This window comes from Poromitra crassiceps, assembly GCF_964638095.1.
Source record: "Poromitra crassiceps genome assembly, chromosome: 4".
NCBI classification, from domain to species: Eukaryota; Metazoa; Chordata; class Actinopteri; order Beryciformes; family Melamphaidae; genus Poromitra; species Poromitra crassiceps.
Window position 1 is genome coordinate 16,471,096 of NC_139626.1, and position 22,931 is coordinate 16,494,026.

Genomic DNA, 22,931 nt, shown 5'->3' on the forward strand with positions numbered 1-22,931 from the left:
CATCTTGTAACTCCAGACAGACAGACAGTGCGTGTGTGTTCCTCCACAGCAGTAGAGTGTGTGTGTGTGTGTGTGTGAGTGTGCGTGTGGTATACCTCCACAGCAGTAGAGTGTGTGTGTGTGTGTGTGTGTGTGTGTGTGTGTGTGTGTGTGAGTGTGTGTGTGTGTGTGTGTGTGTGTGTGTGTGTGATTGTGCGTGTGGTATACCTCCACAGCAGTAGTGTGTGTGTGTGTGTGTGTGTGTGTGTGTGTGTGTGTGTGTGAGTGTGCGTGTGGTATACCTCCACAGCAGTAGTGTGTGTGTGTGGCGCGGACTTGCTGTAGCAGACGCTCCATAGCCTCGATGTGACCACGCCTCCTGGGCTCCTGGCCGTCGCTCTCCCGCCAGTCTGCACACACACAAACAGGCGCACACACATGCACACACACAAACACATACAGAGGACCACCGTTGTAAGTAAGTAGTTACAGTTACTACTTGTCTCAAAGTTACTCGGGGCGGCTTTAGCTCAGGAGGTAGAGCGGGTCGGCCAATGACGCAAGGGCTGGCGGTTCGATCCCCGCTCCCTCCCAGCTGCTGTCGTTGTGTCCTTGGGCAAGACACTTAACCCTCCTTGCTCCCGATGGTGTGTAGGCACCCTGCGTGGCAGCCTGCCGCCATCGGTGTATGAATGGGTGAATGTAGACTACCTACTGATTGTAAAGCGCTTTGGATAAAAGCGCTATATAAATGCAGACCATTTACCATTTACTCGTTACTTGTCTCAAAAAGTAATTTTTATTACTTGACAAATTACTGGATAATAAAAGTAATTAGTTACTAGGGAAATGAACTTTTGTGTTACTGTTAAGAGTCTGCTTTGGACTTCTGGTGGAGCGTAGATATGGAGTAGTCGCTCCACCTCAAGCTCCCACAACTTTGAAGTGATATTTTGAAACTTGCCCACCGTTTTCGCTGAAAAAGTGCACTAACTGAACATTAAACTCTGTCAGACGTTGAAAATGACGGGAAGAAAGCCGAAACAACAATTAGCCGACGCCAGGAAAGACGTGTCTGCTATGACAACAGAAGAATATTGCAGGGGATTTTGGCACATTCTTTGGGGGGGCGCTACCCAGACGTTTAGCTGTGTTGCTCATTTCACGAATGCACGATCCTTGTTGTACCTCATTGTGAAGGTGACTAATCAGGCTTTCCAACGATATAAAATACAACACCAATTGGTATTATTAAAGGGGAGAAATAATCGATCAGTCTTATGACATCACTGATTACATCATCAGTGATGTCACAATGCCTATGACATCATCAGTGGGACAAAAATTTAAACAGAGAACAGACAGAGAACAAACATTGCCCACTTTCTCCCTTTTATAAAAAAAAATGTGTGATGATGTTAGTCCCCATAGTAGCCATTTAAATGTAGTGAGACCATTTTCTGAAACTTGACCTCACTGTATAAAATGACCTATTGTGATCTCTAGGATAATCACAGCCATTCATTCTATAAAGAATGAATGGGGACATATCAAAATAAAAAGCATGGCCATGTTTAGTTCTACCTCGAGTAGGGGCATCTAAAAAACAAAAGCCCTTTTTGATTTGGACTACACACACACACACACACACACACACACACACACACACACAAAAAAAATCAAGATTGCGTCCATGACTGCACTGTCTGTTCCAGCTCCTTGTGTCCTGGTGGCTCAGCGGGCTCAGGTCCATCACGTCTAAACACAATGTGTTCCACCCGCCACCGTAACCACATTCCACTAATGTAATAAACCACAAGCATAATAAACCACAAACGTAATAAACCACAAACCTAATACAAATCTGTTAGCTTTTAATGTCATAATCCCACTAACTTTTTAGAGTTCGAGGTAGAGTTAGACTTTTTAGAGGGTGCCTTAGTTCTTAATGGGCTAAATGTCTCCCATGTGCACACACATGTCCACACAAAACACACACATGTCCACACAAAACACACACAACACACATGTCCATACACACACATGCCCACACAAAACACACACACCCCTCAAGGTTGAAGTGGTGTTGTTTTTTTTCAATATTGTATTTTCAGTTTTTTATAGAACAGTCAACAAACAAGACAAACAGGCAACAACAAAACAAATCAAGGTTGAAGTGTTTGAATGGGAGTCATGACAGGGAGATGAAACCAATGTTCCCAGCCCAAGGCCCCAGCAGAGGAGAGAAGAGAGAAGAGGAGAGGGCAGCAGAGGAGAAGAGAAGGTGGAGGGGACGAGAGAGTTCAGCTTCTTCACACAGACTCAAGGCTCACTCACTGTTTGCTACAGCTCAGGGAAAATTACTTTATTTGGCTCATATTGAACAAAGATAGTTAATAATCCATCGAAAACTTGGGTTTTGATTTGTCTGAAATTATATGGAGCAGGAGTCTGTCTGTGGTACAATTCTGCTCAATCCGGAGCAGACACCAGCTGATCCAATTTAAAGTCACTCACCGTCTTCATTATTCCAATTTCAAGCATAGATTGCACAGGATTTACCCTTCTGTCTCACCACTATGTGATAGGTGTCACAGTCACTTCAGCTGGAGGCGCAACTCGCCATCTTTGGCTGCTCGGAACCCTCCCTGCTCCTCCCTACGGCTGTGCAGCAGTCTCTGATGCAGGGGACGACTGTCGCGAAGAAACTCATTCTGAAGGAGTGGAAGTCCCCCTCTCCACCTTCTTTTCAGCTGTGGCTGACGGACATGGTTTCGATTACACATAAGAGAGACTCAGGTTCCTGAGGACCAACTCATTTAAGAAGTTTTCAACTATTTGGGACACATTTCTAACCTACTTGGACGAAATTAGGGGCGACAGGTAACTCGCCCAGCTGATTTCTCATGGACCTTTTGCGTGGGATTCTATCCAGAACTTCTCTTACAAGCACATAAGCACCTTATGTGACTGGTCGCACCACGTTGGAATGTTGGAATGTTGATGATATGTGTATGTTTTTTCTTTATTTTCTTTTTTCGTGACTGAGGTTTTTTTCATGTTCTGAAAAATTAAAAATTAAAATATTGAAAAAAATCCATTGACAGACAGACAGACAGACAGGCAGGTAGACAGGCAGGCAGTTCAAGCAGGCAGACAGACAGATAGATACCATTGGCAGTCTCTATAGTATTTGTACTGGTGCTAGAGTTTTTCCATTATAAGTCTACATTTCCCATAAGCCGTGTTGCTTCTTGGAATCTGAAAAGACGTTTTCCCCCATTTAAAAATGTATTATGTTTTTAACCTTTGTAATAAATCCCCATCTCGTTTGAAATACTGAATATTTGCAGCTTCTAGGCTTCTTCTAAAAGTGTATACTACTATAAATGTCTGCAGAAGCTCTCTCCCGGCGTTATAGAAAAGGTGGATAAACTATAAACTTCAGTATATGAGACTGAAACCAAACCATATGCCTCTAAACATGTCCCTTTTTATCACCACCACCACCATCACCACCATCATCATCATCATCATCATCATCATCATCATCATCATGGAGGAAACATGTTCTCTAGGTTGTATCTTGTTGTATATGTTCTGATATGTGCCTTGTCATTTTAAATTATATATATTTAAAAAAAAATAGTCCCTACCCCTATCCCTCAAGAGGCCTGCCTTTTGCCAGGTCGCCATTGTAAATAAGAATCTGTTCTTAATGACTTGCCTGGTTAAATAAAGGTTAAATAAAAAATTAAAAGGTTGGATACCCATAGAACCCATTCTCATTCAGATATCTTGAGGTGACAGGTCAAGGGACCCGTTTGAAAATGGCCATGCCCGTTTTTCCCTCGCCAAAGTTTTGCCTAAATTTGGAGCATTATTTAGCCCCGCCCCCTTCCCGACAAGGTAACATGACATGGTTGATACCAACTTAGGCCTTCTAGTTTCATATGATACCAGGAGCTTCACTCTAGCTTCAGAAATGAGCCTGCTAGGCCCCAGGATGTCCACAATTACAAGTGCATAAAGCATACAATATAAAGCATAAATGCTATGTTGTATTCAAAAAGGTACGTAAGCAGCGTTTTACATGCGTTTAGCCTCCACTAACAGCCCTGCTTTTGGGGCTGGAGGGGGGAGAGAAGAGAGAGAATAAAGGAGGGAAGGGACTCACTGGAGGGGGCAGCAGAAGGGGGCAGGGAGGAGGCGGGGGGGCCCCAGCCCTTCATGTTGTAGGCCGACACACGGACGTAGTACAGACGCCCCTGGAGGCAGAACATGAGAACACAGTCAATTCATCACTGACATATCAAGATGGGCCCTGCCATTGGCTGTACAGTGGGGGTTAGGTGGGAAACAGAAAGCATGTCAGAAAAATCAAAGTAAATGAAACTAGAGTAAAATGTTTTTTGTTTTTCATAGCATTGTCCATCTTCAATTGAATTGGGTCATTAGCCAGTCATTATCTCCATAGTCATTTGTGCGCAAATGACATCACTGGTTCACAAAACCTAACTCAAATCAAGTAAGGGTTAATGCATGCTGAGATGTCCATTATCAGAAAATAATGGAGGTGTGAACTAGGGGTGCACAGATCGATCGGCACGCAATCTGTATCGGCCGATTTTGACCTCAAATATGTGATCTGCTCATTGCAGATATTACTTTATTGTCGCCGATTGCATAGCCGATCATGCTGCACGTGAGAAACATGAGGCAGCCCATTTTCATGTCTTCAATGTCTATCGTTTAACTTTCATATTGTGCTCTAACGTTTATATCATTGTGTTGCAAAGCACACGCTTTGCTTTCGTCAGTACTCACCTCCACACACCACACCAGACTGTCAACACACCCCTTGCGTCTTTGAATCACACAAATCAGCTGGTGATTAGAGCAGACTCAGCAGAGATAAGTTACCTCCAGTCCTCCCGCCTACCGAGGCATTTGCATTCTGTTAAGTCCGTGTTTGATCCATATTTGCGTGTATCCTCGTAACGTTAATAGCTCCGGTAGCTTTAGCCGCTTTAGCTTATAAATCGATAAAATAGTTTCCTTGGGTTATTTTTCTTGTGTAACAGGGAAATCCCGGAATGGAGTATTTTTGTTGAGTGAACTGAACATGGAAATCCCAAAGTGGAATATTTTTGTTCCTTTATAAACTGAACTGAGGGAACTGGACTGAACTACTAGCCATTTAGTTCAACACAGTCTTGTGCTCCAATTATCTCACACACACAAAATCATGTTAGCGGTTTCCTTTAGCCTACACAGTATAAAATATTGATGTAGAAAAAAAAGAAAATGTGCTCCACTTTCAATTTGATGCATGAAATGTAGGCCTATATGTAAAATGGAAACTGTTCTATAATAGACTGCTATAGCTGCTTACAAAATAAATAAATAAATATATATACATATATATATATATATATATATATATATATATATATATATATATATATATATTGTAAGCAGCTATAGCAGTATATAGTATATATATATATATATACAGTATATATATATATATACAGTATATATATACAGTATATATGATCGGTCGATGATCGGTCGATGATCGTCGGTGATCGGCAATCGGTGATCGGTGGCAAAAAACGTGATCGGTGCACCCCTAGCGTGAACTGTCCGAGGCGAAAGCCGAGGACGGTTGCCTCCATGAAGGATCTTTTAAGTTTGTCTTTGAATTATATTAATGAGTTTCAGTTAGCTTTGAACTCAAACAGCCGGTAGAAGTACTTTTTACTTCGATACTTTTTATATTACATTTCAGAGCCTGTACTCTCTTTTTTTACTCTGACTTGAGTAAATAGGTTGAGGGGGGGTGGGGAGTGTTACCGTGGTGAGGCCGTTGATGGGACACTTGAGAGACTGAAGGTTGTCCAGGACCACCTCTCCAGCAAGCAGTGAGAAGTCCTTCAAACAGCTCCACTCCACTGCCAACATACACACACGCACGGACGCGTGCGCACAAACACACACACACAAACAAGCAAAAATTAGCAATAGGTTCGACCACATAATACGCACATTTCTGAAATGCAGGATGGCAGGTGCAGCCCACCCTACTCTGCACACACACACACACACACACACACAAACACACACACACACACACACACACACACACACACACACACACACACACACACACACACACACAAACACACACACACTTTAGCCAATAGAGAGCCAAAGTCACGCCCTCTTCCGGATTAGGCATACAAACCAAGGTATTCCATCTGCCATTTATTTTTCTATAGACATTTTATAAAATGCTTATAAAAATAGTTGTACTTGGTTAAACCAAGCAATTCAGCTATATTTAGAATCAGGAGAGAGTGACCATAGAACATTTCACTCCAAAACTTTAAAATAAAACGTTTTTATTTTTAACTCATTGAGTGCCAGCCACTTTTGGAGAACGGACGCTCCCAGTGCCAGAGTTTCAAAGCTTTTTTCAGTGATTTCTCGAGGCCCACAGAATATTGTGTGATATTACTATGTAAACACCGAACACGCAAAAAGAACGATGAGACTCTCTTCTATCATCAGCAAAAACAGGTTTATTGATACCATTTTCCGTTCTTTAGTTATCAGCCGGAGAAGATAGCTTGATTTAACCAAAAACAGCCGTTTTTTTCTAGAAGCTGAGATAATGAGCCTTTTGTGAAATTAAACATTTCAAGCACATCAGACTCTGAAGCTAATATTTTCTGATGTAGTCACACCTCAAAAATAATTTCCTTCAATAAAACAGTGAAGGCCAGGGAATTTTGTTTGGCAGAATAATATTTTTTAGCTGCAACCAGCAGCGCTGGCCCCTGCGTGCGCTGCTGGTTGCAGCTTCTTGCTGGTCTTGATTTGCTGCTGGTGGGCATCGGATATTCTGGCTTGCGTTTGCCAATCCTCTCCTGCTGTCTGGGTCTGTCTGGGTCAGTGTTGTATGCTGCTCTGCGTGCCCCCCCCCCCCCCCCCCCCCTCAACTGCACACTCCTCCTCCGTGTGGGAGTGTCTCTGGTGGCTTTCTACTGCGTTTGCTGTGCACAGTGAAGGGTGCGCTACATCCAGCTTTTTTACAGCGTTCCGCGTGTGTTTGTCACCGGCTCCCATGCTTCCAGTTGAGAATAATAACAACTCCACGGCTGATCATGCGGATGGGCTGTCGCAGCGGACATGGAGGGGCTCAATTGAGGCAGCAGATTGGCTGCTGCAGGCACAGCTAACGTTATGCTTCATGCATATCGATGCAAACGGATGCGATGCGATTTCCGTTTCCCCAACGACTTCTTCTCTGTTTTTCTCTGCCTTTCTGTAATCTGGAGAGCACTGTCGCCACCTAAGGGTTCTGTAAAATAGGTTATAGACCTCCAATAGCTACAATATTTGTACAGGAGATGTATCGGGCATTGATCCACGTCCCACCGTCAAAAAACGCAATTGACGACAATCGTCGTCTTTGGCACTCTACGTTACTAATCGAATTGACGACGATTATCGTCATTGGCACTCAATGAGTTAATCAGCATTTTTTTGGGGTCCATGTGAAATGTTTTTTTTTGGTCCGAGTGAAATGTTCTATGGTCTCGCCTGATTCTAAATATAGCTGAATTGCTTGGTTTGACCAAGTAAAAATGTAGGTGGACAAAAGAATGACGGTGTGGAGGATGCTGAACCTGGGAGAGGGCGTGACCTTGGCTCTCTCTAGCTCTGCTGGTGGCAGCTAAAAGGTGTCGGCAATAAACTGCTGTTCCAAAGTCAACACCGTGCTCAGCTTCACGTCATTACAAATCAATAGTTCCTCGTGTTCTGAGGAGGCTTCCATTAACCTTCTCAATGTCCTGCTGATTGCCCCCAGAGGCGCTCTCTCTCTCTCTCTTGCTCTCTCCCTCTCAATTCAATTTTCAATTCAAACAGGCTTTATTGGCAAGAGAAACATGTTTAAATTGTCAAAGCAAGTGTCAAATGAAAAGAAAAAATGTGTGTACCGTTTAAGATATAGAAGAATCTAGAAATGGGGCCATAATTTAGAAAACATGAGAGGATGAAAAAGACTGGAAATGGTTGATTCAGACCCATGAACTCGTTTGGAAAGTGTTTATTTAAGACATAGACCGAGAGAAGTCGGGTCATTTCCCCATTCACTCCAATGTTAACGACTTTCTTTTTGGACACACCCACATCCCCCCGCGGCCTATTACCGCATTAGCCTCACATGTGTACATGCATGTGTGCATCTGTGTGTGTGTACTTGGTCACCACAGTAGTTGAGACAGTGTGTGTGTGTGTGTGTGTGCGTGCACGTGTCTGTACTTGGTCACCACAGTAGAGTTGAGACACTGTGTGTGTGTGTGTGTGTGTGTGTGTGTATACCTCTGTACTTGGTCACCACAGTAGAGTTGAGACACTGTGGTTCCTGGAAGGTGACAGTGAGCGAGGTGCTACTGCTCACGCTCAGACGCACCACAGACGGGGCCTCCGGCACACCTGAGCAGGGGCAGAGACATGAGGCGGAGTCTGAGGCTGAGAGACACTTCTTGAGTCCACTCTAAAGCCTGTGACAGACACCTATCGCACATCGCTAAGACCGGGCCTAGTTAAGACTAGGCTTAAGTTTCTGAATCCTGATTGCTAATCAAAAAGAAGGCACTGAAGAACATAATGCCCCCTCAATTCTCATGTGATGAAATGAAAAGGCTGTTAAATCCACTTTGAGCTTCATTTTAGCTTGACCTTTGTCTATCCCCCCCCCTTTTATCCCCCATTAGTGCTAATTTTAATTTATTTATCCTGGTTGGTGCTCCATCCTCTGCCGATCTGGGGAGAGCCGAAACTGGCTCCATGCTTCCTCCGAGACATGGGGAGTAGCCAGCCGCTTCTTTTCACCTGACAGGGGAAGCTTCACCTGTAGGACATAGCACGTGAGAGGATCACGCTATTCCAACGAGTTCCCCTCCCTCCGAACAGGCGCCCCTAACGACCAGAGGAGGCACCACTTCAGCGACCAGTTATTGCATGTTTTTGGTGAGGGGTTCCTATATGAAGGAATCCCCCAGGGGGCACGGGGAGAACATGCCCACACAGAGAGGCCCTATTGACGACCCCACCCGGGCGGTGGGCACTCGGACGGGCACGCACTCCTTCAGCGCTCACAACGTCCCAGGTGGGAATCGAACCCAGGACCTTCTAGCTGTGAGGCGACAGCGCTACCACTGCGCCACCGTGCCCCCCCTTTGTCTATTTATTTTTATACCGTTTTTTTTCCAGAGATTTCCCACCGTTTTCACCCCATTTGTACTTGGCCAAATCCCCCTGCTGTCCCGGTCATTGATCGACCCCATCTGCCAATCTGGAGTTCTAGACTTGCACGTCATGCTTCCTCCGACACATGTGCAGTCGCTCAAGTACACCTGCAGTATGACTAATTATAAATCTTGAGGAAATAACAGCTGACACGAGGAGCCTTTCTCACCTTTCACTTTACCTCAGTTCAACTCTGATTTTCCACTGCAGAAGATAAACCAGCCCAGCGGCAATATGCAAAATGATGTGAACACAATGTGAGGAAATTACCATGATTTAGTAAAAAGTCTCCCTCATGTAGGTGGAATGTATTGAAATGAGGCTGTTATTGTGGGTCAGTGAACAAACTGAACGTTGCGCTCTGGCGTTCAGCTGAACACAAATTGGTTCCGAAACAGACGTGGGCGTCAAAAGCAAACAACTCACAACTCCGGCTGGATAATGGATCAGGGAGAAGATGGACAGAATATATCTGTGGGGGTTGAGAGTAAAACATTCAAGACTGCTGCATTTTAGTAGACTCCTCCCAAACTGTAGACGATTGATGGCGGGATATAGATCATCCTTTTTTTCACCCAATATTAACGACCAATTCTCGTCAAAAAGATTTCAAATACTAACGTGTTAACTAACGTGTTAACTAACGTAGGCATTGTTCAGATTTGGACACTTGCCAATGATGAAAGCATAATTTCCATACATTATGAACACCTACCTATATTTTAACACATTCACTGCCAACAGTTTTTTTTTTACTGTAGGTAGCTTCTGCCAAGGTTTTTTTTTGAGGATTCTGGCTCATCTTTCAAGAGCCGAGGATTCTTTTCTGTTAGGATTTTGTGAACACAAAATATCTCAAAAGAACTAATAGAATGTGTGCTTTCTCTGTCTAAAAGAGTTAGTTTGTAGAGTTAGTAGTTATGTAGGCATTAGCAGTTGAATACAGCATGGTTTCAGCGTCTGAAAATGAAAGGTGAGAAAAATGCCTTTTTGTGAAATTCGATAGAACAGTCACTTTAACCATTTATTTTTGGCATCAGTAAGACGTCAGACATCTAAACAATAGTTTTGAACAGTAATTTCCTCCATAACAGCAGGAAACCCCCCTCTCCTTCAAACTCCTCCCTCCGTGTGTGTTCTCCTCCTCCCTCCGTGGCTGCAGCGGGCGTGTCACAAGCGAGTTTCTGCTGCCTGTCTGCTGCCTGTCTGCCCCTCGTCGGGCGAGTCTGGATGGGCTCGCTCGTTTCTTGGGGTTTCGGTTAGGGGTGTAACGGTACAGGTAGCCCACGGTACGGTCCGTACCTCGGTTTTTGGGCCACGGTATCGGTATGGTTTCGGTACATGTTGTGCATAAAGAAAGCCGTTTTTTTTTATCCCAAAGTACAAATTTTATTTGTTTTTTCAGCGAAACAGAATTTCACAACAGTGAAAATCACAAAAAATTCAAGTAGCTCCTAGCTGAGGTAACCAATTTAAAGTGACCACATTTTGAACAATATAACACTGAATGTTATAAAACTTTTATTCCTTAACTACAACAGTAGTATAAAATATGTATAAAAAAATATAAAATGTAAACAAAAAATTCAAGTAGCTCCTAGCTGAGGTAACCAATTTAAAGTGACCACATTCTGAACAATATAACACTGAATGTTATAAAACTCTTATTCCTTGACTACAACAGTAGTATAAAATATGTATAAAAAAAGTATAAAATGTAAACAAAAAATTCAAGTAGCTCCTAGCACTTTATTTTGACAAACATAAATTCTGAAATAGCTTGTGCTTTGAAAAACAACAGAACAAAATAATATTTTAGTAAATGCTACATTCAGGATGTAAAGTGCAATGCTGCTCACTCATCTGCTATATAAAGTGCAATGCTATTACTAATCTGCTATTGAAAGATTCTTCTGCAAGAAGATGAGTCTGTCAACACTGGTGCCAGGCGAGAGCGGGTTGCACTGACAATGTCCCCTGCAGTGGAGAAAATTATCTCACTTGGAACTGAAGACCCTGGGACACAGAGGTAACGTTGTGCAGCTTTTGCGACATGGGGGTACTTGCTCTCGTTTGTCTTCCACCACATGAAAGGATCAGCATCAACATCAATGGAGGCTGCTAACCTGTATGAAGCAACTTCATCCTCAACTATCTGGGAAAGAGGCTTGGCCTGTTCTTGTTTCTTGAAAACCTCCCCAAATAGCTCTGCCATAGCCGTCTTCTTCTTTGGAGGCTCTTCTCCCTCTGTGGATGACCTTGTCTCCACTTGACTCTGCAAGAACAATGACAAATATTGAAGATTTTTAATAAAAGCTATAAATGTCTACTCTGCTCCTGTGAACTCAATTTAAATTATTACATTAGAGTTAAGCTCCCCTGCTTTTTTTTATTTGATCCTTTTGACAGATGTATATGCATTTTGACAATAAAAAATAATCATTAAATTTGCAATCATAAAATTACACAAAAACATGATAATTAATTCATACCTGTGGTTCATGCTCCAGGATTTCTGTGGCAAGATCCCTGTAGAGTCTGTCAAGGGCGGGTTCTTCAAGGGAAGGCAGGGATTTGAACCTGGGATCCAGGGCTGTGGCTTTTTGGAGGTACATCTGAAGATCGGGGTGTGTGTACCTTTTTCTCAGGTCCCGTGCAATGGCTTCTTTCACTTCTTTGATTGCTCTGCTGTCTTCTCCTGGTGCCATGGCTTTGAGAATCATTTCCTTCAGCGGGAGGATCATTGATGTGGTGGGGATTGTTTCACTGCTCATGAGTTTTGTCACAGTTTTCAGTGGTTTGAGTACTTCAATGAGTTCTTCTGACATTTTTTGTTCATCATCAGTCAGCAATGCAATGTCCTTGCAGTGACTCTTCAGGTTTTTGTCCATTGTTAACGCAGAGTAGATAGCAGGCTGCTGTTCTACATATCGTTCCAACATGTCATGTGCTGTGTTCCACCGAGTTACCACATCCTGAATTAACTTGTGCTTCGGTAAGTTTAACATTTCTTGTTTGACAGTCAGTGCATGGTGGGCTGTGGTGCTTTTGTGGAAAAAGGTGACAACTGTCCTTATTTTCCCAAGGAGGCGGGACACCGCGTTGATTGACACTGCCTTCTTGGCTGCGAGGTTCACAGTGTGCGCAAAGCAGCCGATCTGTGGTCCCAGTGCATCTGCCTTTTTGACTGCATCCACAATGTTTGCAGCGTTATCTGTGGCGACGGGTATGGTCTTGTTTGGCCGCTCCAGTTTCCACTCAGTCACTGCATTTCCCAACTCCTCTGCTAAATGTGCGCTCGTGTGGCTTTCATATAGAGGACGAGTCTGCAGTACGGCGCTTTTCATCTGCCAATCCAACATGTAGTGGACTGTCACAGTCATATAACTCTCCGTTGCCCGGGAGGTCCAACTGTCCGTGGTCAGTGCGAGGCTTTGTGTTTGAGCCAAATCGTTCTCAATTGCTTTGCGCGTTTTGTCATATAGGCTGGGGATGACAACGCCACTAAAATGATTTCGGCAGGGCAAAGCACAACGTGGGTCGAGCGTTTTAACTAAATGTCGAAACCCTGCATCGTCAACCACAGAAAATGGCTGTAAATCTTTAGCAATGAACAATCCCACTGCACTGGTTAGTTTCTTGTGTTTGTCTGAAGAGGCCCGGTACGTCTGTTCAAATCCGTTCTTGATAGACAGTTGCTTTTTTGCGGCTGTTGCCTGTTCGAGTCGCTCGCCTGTCCTGTGTGCATGAAGCGTTACATCAGGATGCTTACGCTGGAGATGCTTTGTCATGTTGCTTGTGTTGCCATTAGCGTATGGGACCTGTGTCAAACAACGTTTACAGACCGTGAAATTCCTGTTCACTGTTTTCACTCCCTCGTCGTTGTACTCGATAGCAAAACCGAAGTAATCCCACACTGAAGATTTGAATGAAGCCGGTGCTTCTTCAAAAGTTTGTCTTTCAACTCCTCCACTAGAGCTCGCCATGTTTGTGTATTTCCTTTCTTCTCTCCCTGTGTCCTGAGAGAGGTTGAGCAGGTCGAGGCACAACAGTGTTGATTACTGATTGGACATTATCTTGCGGGGGTGGGCTTTCGCCTGCCTTGGACAGGCAGACAGGCAGTCAGGCGGCAGCAGTGCAGCACACTAAAATAAAGCGTCAATGCAAAATCAATTGCAAGCAACCCGAAGTCCCGCGGGACATGAGGGCGGATTGTCCCGTGCAGGGCGTACCGTACGGTTCGGTATTATACCGAATACCGTGACATCCCTAGTTTCGGTTGAGAGCTTTGATGAAGCTTTTGCGATTCTGAGCTTTATGCTGCGTGTTTCAAAGTGTGTTCCACCCAGTCTATTTTTGGAACCCCCCACCGTTGTGCGCCACCGTTGTGCGCCAGCGCGAAAGCGTTTTCGCCAAACCATTCTACAGTATGAGAATGGTTTCCTCACGCTTTTCCCTGCAGTTTTGGCTCGCTTTCTCTAGTCTGGAGAGCACTGTCGCCACTTAGTGGGTCGGTGGAATGGGTTGTACACGTTCGGTGGCTCCCATATTTTTATAGGAGACGTAAAAGGGTTTGATCCACGTCCCACCGTCAATTTTTTTTTTTTTTTTTTTTTGACGAGTTAACTCGTCGACGGCAGTCAACGGTTGGTTTCTGTTTGACGAGTTAACTCATCGACGGCAGTGAACGTGTTAACACATTCACTGCCAGCCTTTTTTTTTTTTTTTACTGTAGGTAGGTTCTGCCAGAGGGTTTTTTTGAGGATTCTGGCTCATCTTTCAAGACCCGAGGATTCTTTTCTGCTAAGATTTTGTGAACACACAATATCTCAAAAGAACTACCGTAATAGAATGTGTGCTTTCTCTGTCTAAAAGAGTTAGTTTGTAGAGTTAGTAGTTATGTAAGCATTAGCAGTTGAATACAGCATGGTTTCAGCGTCTGGAAATTTATTCTGAGATAAATGGCTTTTTGTGAAATTCGATAGAACAGTCACTTTAACCATTCATTTTTGGCATCAGTAAGACGTCAGACATCTAAACAATAGTTTTGAACAGTAATTTCCTCCATAACAGCAGGAAACGCCCCTCTGCTTCCAACTCCTCCCTCCGTGGGCGTTCTCCTCCGCAGCGTTTGTCACAAGCGAGTGTTCTGCTGCTGCTGCTGCGAGTTTGAGCAGCCTCCCTCCCTGGCAGCGAGTGTGGATAGGGCTCACTTGTTTCTTGGGTTTGAGAGCTTTGATGAAGCTTTGTGCGATTCTAGGCTTTATGCTGCGTGTTTCAAAGTGTTTTCCACCCAGTCTATTTTTGGAATCCCCCACCGCCAGCTCCCAGCGCGATAATGCGCGAAGTGAAAGCGTTTTCGCCAATCCATTTTACAGTAGAGAATGGTTTCCTCGCGCGTTACCCTACAGTTTTGGCTCTGCATTTCCTAGTGTGGAGAGCACTGTCGCCACTTAGTGGGTCTGTGGAATGGGTTGTACACGTTCGCTGACTCCAATATTTTTATAGGAGACGTGGGGAGCGTTGATCCACGTCCCACCGTCAAAAAAAAAAAAAAAAAATTTAAGCCGAGATAACTCGTCTTTGGCAGTGAACCGTCGGATTCTGTAAGCCGAGATAACTCGTCAATGGCAGTGAACGTGTTAAGTGTTGATTTTGACAAAATTATGATAATTTTCTGACATTTTGCATATTATATTTCCTCCTCGTTAACCAATTTCTGTGTGGGTGGGGATTGATTTCCCCCCGAACCTGCGCTGCACGCACCTTTACTGACATTATCGTTTGGAGCGTGCCGCTTGAAATCCTCTTTAAATTAAAAAAATCCACTTTCAATCTGCTTTCAATTTAAACGGTATCAGTCCACGCACCGTTTAGGCACAGGTACCGTTTTAAAAATCTCATTTTAGCAGAAAAATACCAAACAATAGCCATCCCTAGTTCCCAGGTGACTCACGTGCGTGCTGGAAACCGGTTCTCATGCGTTTGTAGAGCTTGCTCCTCCACTCCCAGGCCCTTAGGGCCCTGTCCTTCTGACAGGCCTCCAGAGAGAGGCCCTCGGTCTGGGCCTGGGCCGCCAGCTCTGCTGCCCGACGCTCGGCCTCCACCACCAGGCTGCTCAGGTGAGCCTCCCTGCTCTCCACACTCACAACTGAGAGGGAAGACACACACACACACACACACACACACACACACACACACACACACACACACAACCATAACTTACAAAATGAACATCATGCTGTATTGAAGAATTGAAACTAGTGATTGAGACCATAAACCCGTTAGGAAAGTGTTTACTGAGGTCATAAATCAAGTAGGGTCATTTTCCCATTGACAGCTATACAATCTGACTTCTTTTTGGAGGCAGTGGGGTCGCCCCCCTGCTGGCCATTAGAAGGAATGCAGCTTTAAGGCACTTTTTCTGATGCAGAGGTTGCCCCTTGTGGCCCATTTCCACCGCTGGTATCAGCGCGGCCCCGCCCAGCTCGTCTGGCTTTTTTGTCTCATTCCACCGATCAAAAACGTGGACAGCCCGGGTTGAGTCGGGGTTGAGTCGTGCTAGTTTTGGTCCCTGCTTTGTTGAGGTTCCAGCGCTGTGAACCCGGTACCATACCGTGACGTGAAAACACTGCAGACGACTGATTGGTCAGGCAGAATTGTGTTTACTGTATCTACTGACTGTCAATGCTGGATACCAGTTTAGTGGGGCTTACCTTCTCTTCTGTTAATGTTATTTCCATCAGTCTTTTGTGTTGCTGCCGTCGGCTCTGGTGAAATAAAATCGATCTCCTTGCTCAGCTTTAACATGACGGTGGTTTTCAATTGTTTTGAGAGAGAAAAAGCGCAACTCCCGTCCCCCGCGCAGTGCATGCATATGAGTTTGAGTAACAACAAAGTGATATCCATTCTCCTAGCCGATTGTCACATTTGCCCATGTACACTGTAGGTCATTTAGAGGCACCAGTATTTCATAAACAGTTTAAACGTTCTGTGTTTGGATTTAATTTTAACGTTATACGTTATAGCCTACTTCGACTATGGGCGGAGGGCAGATATGCGGTGGCTATGATGACCAGGTGTGGGCAGAGGCGAGTAAACTTGCTATGGAAACAGAGTCTATATCAAGTAAAGACGAGTAAGACCAGGTCGAGTAGAGCTGTACTGTGCTGTTATATGTGGTGGAAATGAGCCATTGGTCTGTACTCATGTCTATTCAGCTTCTTCCTCATGTATTCTTAACTTGTATAAACACCACAGAAGAAGAGACAGATGAGTCCGTCATATTAGATGAAGTTACAGAGACTGAGTCAGATTTGTTTTGATGATTTGTGACCAAAACTCTGTCCAATAAACAAGCTGCTTGTGATTCCCAAATGGAGATTAAAAATAAATTAAAATGCAACTTATGCAAGACAGTCAACTTTTGCATGATGGCTGACACAAAAGATGAAATAATTGAGGGTGTGGTCACTCCCACGGGTTTCTCTCTCATATTGACAGATGCTGTAATGGCTGCTGAAGGATGGAGACGTCCACAGACAAAAGAATCATCGCTGCCTTGTCTTGGAAATCGATCGAGGAGCCAGGATGAATGTTCTCCTTCCACTAAGTGGGCGAGCAAACACACACATCCCGACCTGCACTGCTCACTACACAAACACACACATCACGACCTGCACTGCTCACTACACAAACACACACATCACGACCTGCACTGCTCAGTACACAAACACACACATCACGACCTGCACTGCTCACTACACAAACACACACATCACGACCTGCACTGCTCACTACACAAACACACACATCACGACCTGCACTGCTCACTGCTCACTACACACACACACACACATCACGACCTGCACTGCTCACTAACAAACACACACATCACGACCTGCACTGCTCACTACACAAACACACACATCACGACCTGCACTGCTCACTGCTCACTACACAAACATCACAACCTGCACTGCTCACTACACAAACACACACATCACGACCTGCACTGCTCACTAACAAACACACACATCCCGACCTGCACTGCTCACTACACAAACACACACATCACGACCTGCACTGCTCACTAACAAACACACACATCACGACCTGCACTGCTCACTACACAAACACACACATCACGACCTGCACTGCTCACTACACAAACACACACATCACGACCTGCACTGCTCACTAACAAACACACACATCACGACCTGCACTGCTCACTACACAAACACACACATCACGACCTGCACTGCTCACTACACAAACACACACATCACGACCTGCACTGCTCACTACAAAAACACAAACACACACATCACGACCTGCACTGCTCACTACACAAACACATCACAACCTGCACTGCTCACTACACACACACACACACACACACACACACACACACACACACACACATCACGACCTGCACTGCTCACTACACAAACACACACATCACGACCTGCACTGCTCACTACACAAACACACACATCACGACCTGCACTGCTCACTACACAAACACACACATCACGACCTGCACTGCTCACTAACAAACACACACATCACGACCTGCACTGCTCACTACACAAACACACACATCACGACCTGCACTGCTCACTACACAAACACACACATCACGACCTGCACTGCTCACTACAAAAACACACACATCACGACCTGCACTGCTCACTACACAAACACACACATCACGACCTGCACTGCTCACTACACAAACACACACATCACGACCTGCACTGCTCACTAACAAACACACACATCACGACCTGCACTGCTCACTACACAAACACACACATCACGACCTGCACTGCTCACTACACAAACACACACATCACGACCTGCACTGCTCACTACAAAAACACAAACACACACATCACGACCTGCACTGCTCACTACACAAACACATCACGACCTGCACTGCTCACTACACACACACACACACACACACACACACATCACGACCTGCACTGCTCACTACACAAACACATCACGACCTGCACTGCTCACTACACAAACACACACATCACGACCTGCACTGCTCACTACACAAACACACACATCACGACCTGCACTGCTCACTACACAAACACACACATCACGACCTGCACTGCTCACTACACAAACACACACATCACGACCTGCACTGCTCACTACACAAACACACACATCACGACCTGCACTGCTCACTACACAAACACACACATCACGACCTGCACTGCTCAATACACAAACACACACATCACAACCTGCACTGCTCACTACACAAACACACACATCACGACCTGCACTGCTCAATACACAAACACACACATCACAACCTGCACTGCTCACTACACAAACACACACATGACGACCTGCACTGCTCACTAACAAACACACACATCACGACATGCACTGCTCACTACACAAACACACACATCACGACCTGCACTGCTCACTAACAAACACACACATCACGACCTGCACTGCTCACTAACAAACACACACATCACGACCTGCACTGCTCACTAACAAACACACACATCACGACCTGCACTGCTCACTACACAAACACACACATCACGACCTGCACTGCTCACTACACAAACACACACATCACGACCTGCACTGCTCAGTACATAAACACACACATCACGAGTCACGACCTGCACTGCTCACTAACAAACACACACATCACGACCTGCACTGCTCACTAACAAACACACACATCACGACCTGCACTGCTCACTACACAAACACACACATCACGACCTGCACTGCTCACTACACAAACACACACATCACAACCTGCACTGCTCACTAACAAACACACACATCACGACCTGCACTGCTCACTACACAAACACACACATCACGACCTGCACTGCTCACTAACAAACACACACATCACGACCTGCACTGCTCACTAACAAACACACACATCACGACCTGCACTGCTCACTACACAAACACACACATCACGACCTGCACTGCTCACTACACAAACACACACATCACGACCTGCACTGCTCACTACAAAAACACACGCATCACGACCTGCACTGCTCACTACACAAACACACACATCACGACCTGCACTGCTCACTAACAAACACACACATCACGACCTGCACTGCTCACTACACAAACACACACATCACGACCTGCACTGCTCACTACACAAACACACACATCACAACCTGCACTGCTCACTACACAAACACACACATCACGACCTGCACTGCTCACTACACACACACATCACGACCTGCACTGCTCACTACACAAACACACACATCACGACCTGCACTGCTCACTACACAAACACACACATCACGACCTGCACTGCTCACTACACAAACACACACATCACGACCTGCACTGCTCACTACACAAACACACACATCACGACCTGCACTGCTCACTACACAAACACACACATCACGACCTGCACTGCTCACTACACGTGCATCTGGAACTTTACATGTCAAGCTCGTCCGAGGAGGCTAAACGCCACATTGTACATAATGCAAATGGACAATTCAATCAATAGAACTTTGACATAATAATACCGCAATGGCCATTTGTGGAGGAGTGGAGGGTACGGGTTCAAATCTGCCTAAGCTTCAGGGAGAGTAGAAGCTACAGATCTTACCTGTTTCAAAGTAACCTTTTGCTGCCCCTTGTCATGACAGTAAAGAGAGATGCTCACAAGTCTTTGGTCACAAGTCTTTGGTCACAAGTCCAAGTCAAGTCTCAAGTCTTTGGTCACAAGTCCAAGTCAAGTCTCAAGTCTTTGGTCACAAGTCCAAGTCAAGTCTTTGAGGGGCAAGTCCAAGTCAAATCTCAAGTCCCTATGGATGAGCGTTCTATCATCTGCTGCATGCCATCCGGTCTGCTTAGAACACTGCATAGCTAAAACTAAGGAAGTCAAAGCATGTACTGTATTATCCTCACTCTATTAGAATACAGTAGCAGCAATGATTAGAGATGAGATTAGTAGACATTTCCTTAATGTTAATGCACCAAAAAAATACAAAAGAAAAATAAAGAAAAATAAAGATTGTTCACAAGTCCCAAACCTTCAAGTCCAAGTCAAGTCTCAAGTCTTTGAGGACGAGTCTCAAGTCAAGTCTCAGGTCTACTGTGTGTGTGACTTAAAGGAACACTCCGCCCATTTTAAACCAGCTTTGTATCATTAGAACATCAGTAGTATATCAGAAAACTGTAAACGGTTTTGAAGTCTATCATTTAATTTGACAGTTATTGAGTGTTAAAGTGTGGACCAGTGACATCACTGGTCCACACTAACTCAAATGAATAACTCATTAACTCAAATCAACTCTCAATAACTGTCAAACTATTCATCATTCATCTAGTTTGACAGTTATTGAGAGTTGATTTGAGTTAATGAGTTATGAGTCAGTTAAGTGCGACTCAAGTCAAGTCTCAAGTCCAAGTCCCCATCTCTGCCTTGTAAAAACCGGCTTCGAGTCGCTCTCTCCATAGCGTTCCAGACCTTTCTTAAACTGTGCATGCGTGTTAATGTGTGTGGTGCGTGCGTGCGTGCCACTGGCTTTGAAACGCTATCGTCATCAAGGCGTTACGCTCTCTCTCTCTCTCTCTCTCTCTCTCTCTCTCTCTATGGCTGCGCTGCGTTCCTTTGCAGTGCCCTTCGAAGTGGACTGCAAATGGCATTCAGCCATGTTAAATAATATAGCTGAATACCCTGTGCAGACCACTTCGCAGGGAACTACTAGCCGATCGGAACGCAGTCTGTGTCTCTGTGTAGTCCTTGGAGCTGGGGGCGGGGCCTAGGATAAATCTGGTTCTCGTTGCAAACTCTCGGTGCACACATCTCCCCTAGAAACACAGCCCACAAACACACATTGTCACTTATAGAAGTGGCTGCACCGCTTAAAGAACATCACTGCGGCAACTGTGGCAGTACTTCTGCAGCAAGAGGGTATTTATTTCATCTGTACTGCACTGCAATGTGTGGGGAGGGAAGGGATCAAGGCTAACGAGAGGGGCGTCTCATCTCACGTAACCACAGCATTGGACATCACACTGTAACACAGTCTCATCTCACGTAACCACAGCATTGGACATCACACTGTAACACAGTCTCATCTCATGTAACCACAGCATTGGACTGTAACACTTTAACACAGTCTCATCTCATGTAACCACAGCATTGGACATCACACTGTAACACAGTCTCATCTCACGTAACCACAGCATTGGACATCACACTGTAACACAGTCTCATCTCATGTAACCACAGCATTGGACATCACACTGTAACACAGTCTCATCTCATGTAACCACAGCATTGGACTGTAACACAGTCTCATCTCATGTAAGCACAGCATTGGACATCACACTATAACACAGTCTCATCTCATGTAACCACAGCATTGAACATCACACTGTAACACAGTCTCATCTCATGTAACCACAGCATTGGACATCACACTGTAACACAGTCTCATCTCATGTAACCACAGCATTGGACTGTAACACAGTCTCATCTCATGTAAGCACAGCATTGGACATCACACTATAACACAGTCTCATCTCATGTAAGCACAGCATTGGACATCACACTGTAACACAGTCTCATCTCATGTAACCACAGCATTGGACATCACACTGTAACACAGTCTCATCTCATGTAAGCACAGCATTGGACATCACACTGTAACACAGTCTCATCTCATGTAACCACAGCATTGGACATCACACTGTAACACAGTCTCATCTCATGTAACCACAGCATTGAACATCACACTGTAACACAGTCTCATCTCATGTAACCACAGCATTGGACATCACACTGTAACACAGTCTCATCTCATGTAACCACAGCATTGAACATCACACTGTAACACAGTCTCATCTCACGTAACCACAGCATTGGAGACATCACACTGTAACACAGTCTCATCTCATGTAACCACAGCATTGGACATCACACTGTAACACAGTCTCATCTCATGTAACCACAGCATTGGACATCACACTGTAACACAGTCTCATCTCATGTAACCACAGCATTGGACATCACACTTTAACACAGTCTCATCTCATGTAACCACAGCATTGGACATCACACTGTAACACAGTCTCATCTCACGTAACCACAGCATTGGAGACATCACACTGTAACACAGTCTCATCTCATGTAAGCACAGCATTGGAGACATCACACTGTAACACAGTCTCATCTCATGTAACCACAGCATTGAACATCACACTGTAACACAGTCTCATCTCATGTAACCACAGCATTGAACATCACACTGTAACACAGTCTCATCTCATGTAACCACAGCATTGGACATCACACTGTAACACAGTCTCATCTCATGTAACCACAGCATTGGACATCACACTGTAACACAGTCTCATCTCATGTAACCACAGCATTGGACTGTAACACAGTCTCATCTCATGTAACCACAGCATTGGACATCACACTGTAACACAGTCTCATCTCATGTAACCACAGCATTGGACTGTAACACAGTCTCATCTCATGTAACCACAGCATTGGACATCACACTGTAACACAGTCTCATCTGACATCACACTGTAACACAGTCTCATCTCATGTAACC

At 44.8% G+C, this 22,931-nt stretch overlaps 1 protein-coding gene across 1 annotated transcript in view; it reads right to left on the minus strand.

The window, feature by feature from the left end:
* ankfn1a (ankyrin repeat and fibronectin type III domain containing 1a) overlaps positions 1 to 22,931 on the minus strand; it is a gene marked incomplete at both ends in the record, with an annotated part of 74,304 nt that overhangs the window by 35,924 nt on the left and 15,449 nt on the right. Inside the window, 5 exons of the mRNA XM_083635787.1 lie at positions 282 to 389; positions 4,157 to 4,247; positions 5,839 to 5,936; positions 8,374 to 8,487; positions 15,260 to 15,454. Of these exons, the coding sequence (XP_083491913.1) occupies positions 282 to 389; positions 4,157 to 4,247; positions 5,839 to 5,936; positions 8,374 to 8,487; positions 15,260 to 15,454 (606 nt within the window). The remainder of the gene's footprint in view (positions 1 to 281; positions 390 to 4,156; positions 4,248 to 5,838; positions 5,937 to 8,373; positions 8,488 to 15,259; positions 15,455 to 22,931) is intronic.